Raw genomic sequence first — 1,707 nt, 5'->3', positions numbered from 1 at the left:
TTAGGGCGTGTGTGATTGATTTTATTGGTTCTAGGGAGAGTTATTTGCCGCTAGTATAGTTTGCTTAGAGTAACAATTTTTAGGCTAGTATTCAGATGGCTCCATTTGAGGCGATGTACGGCGGTGTACGGGAGTAAGTGTCATACTCCTTTTTGTTGGAATTTGTTGAGTGAGAAATGTTTTGTTGGTTTAGAATTCATTCAAGAGACTAAGGATAAAGTTAAGTTGATTAAGGATCGGGTGAAGGCTGCTTTTGATCTGCAAAAGTTTTATGCAGATTTGAAGCGTCGAGAGGTTGAGTAAGCTATGGGTGACTTGGTGTTTCTTAAGGTTTCGTCTTGGAAGAAGGTGTTACATTTTGGGCGAAAGGGTAAGCTTAGTCCAAGGTTTATAGGACCGTTTGAGGTGTTGGAGCGTGTTGGGCTAGTTACGTATCGTTTGAGGTTACTGCTTGAGATCAAGTGTATTCACGACGTGTTCCATGTGTCGATATTGCGTAAGTATATGTAGGATTCTTCTCATGTCGTTTTGGTTGATGAAGTTGAGGTTCACAAGGATCTTTCTTACAACGAAGAACCTATTAAGATTATGACTAGGGATGTGAATGTTCTTTGGAACAAGGTCATTCCGTTGGTAAAAGTGTTGTGGCGTAACCACAATACTGAGGAGGTGACTTGGGAGATGGAAGAGTCAATGAGAGCTTAGTTTCCACGGTTGTTTAGCTAAGGTAATTTTGGGGACGAAATTCTTTTTAGAGGGAGAAAGTTTTGACGTCCTAAAGTTAGGTTTGGTAGTTAGAGTTGGTTTTGGGTCAATTTCTAGATTTCTGATAAAAATGAAGAAAAGTTTATAAAATTTATATTTTGGTTTTAACAATATTTTGGAAAGGTTTTAAATGATTTTAGATGATTATTTTTAATTATGAAAGTTTAATTAAATGATTTCGTGACTGAATTGAAGGAATTGGAAATTATAATTTTGGTTATCATTTTGTAAATTTTCACAATGTCCAAAGTCTATGAAGCAATTATGCAAAGGCTTATGTTTAGAGTTCTCCCTCTGAAATTAAATGTTTTAATTTTCCCGTTTTACCATTTTTCCATCTAGATTCATTTTAATATAAATTATATTTCCTTATTTACTTGTTTTTATTCATGTGCTTTTCGTTTTCTTCTTATTTTGCATTTTAGTAACTTCCCGTAACTTCCTCCGTTTTCTCTTGTTTTCTCCCAAATAAGCTGATTAATTCTTTCTTTTTTCTTTTTGATTTCTAAATTTACTCGTCTTAATCTTGATTTTAATTCTCAAGTTTCTCTTCAATTATCTTCTTGTTTTTAAAGCTTGATCAACATGGAGTTCCTTTGATGATATCAATTTCAATCTATTTTCCAGCAAGGTAAGGATCTTTTTCTTGGTTTTTGTAACACCCATCTCCCGTATACCCTTCCGTAAATGAGATATGGATGTCACATCTCTTTAAAAATAGTGTTTGTCATTTGAAAACCCGTAAAATTTTGTTCAAGTCGAATAACCACAAAATAGGATATTTTTGAAAATAACATCTTAGAATCTCCACTTAATTACATTACAAAATATTTACCATAATTTAATTACATGCAAACTAAGTTTTTAAATTGAATAAGATTGTCATACCATTACTGATGAGAGTCAACCTTAACTAATCATACACACTGCTACTGTTACACT

General features: G+C 33.4%; 1 protein-coding gene across 1 annotated transcript; it reads left to right on the top strand.

The window, feature by feature from the left end:
- The first annotated feature begins 306 nt into the window (after nt 1-306).
- On the top strand, nt 307-705 carry LOC120147806. The gene is made up of 2 exons (XM_039161099.1): nt 307-496; nt 542-705. The coding sequence occupies exons 1-2, from the start codon at nt 307-309 to the stop codon at nt 703-705; spliced, it is 354 nt and encodes a 117-aa protein (XP_039017030.1).
- Nucleotides 706-1,707: the final 1,002 nt, after the last annotated feature.

Source organism: Hibiscus syriacus, unplaced genomic scaffold (assembly GCF_006381635.1).
Source record: "Hibiscus syriacus cultivar Baekdansim isolate YM2019G1 unplaced genomic scaffold, ASM638163v2 tig00110943_pilon, whole genome shotgun sequence".
Lineage (NCBI taxonomy): Eukaryota > Viridiplantae > Streptophyta > Magnoliopsida > Malvales > Malvaceae > Hibiscus > Hibiscus syriacus.
Note: the sequence above shows the minus strand (reverse complement) of the source record. Positions and strands in the feature narration are given on the sequence as shown.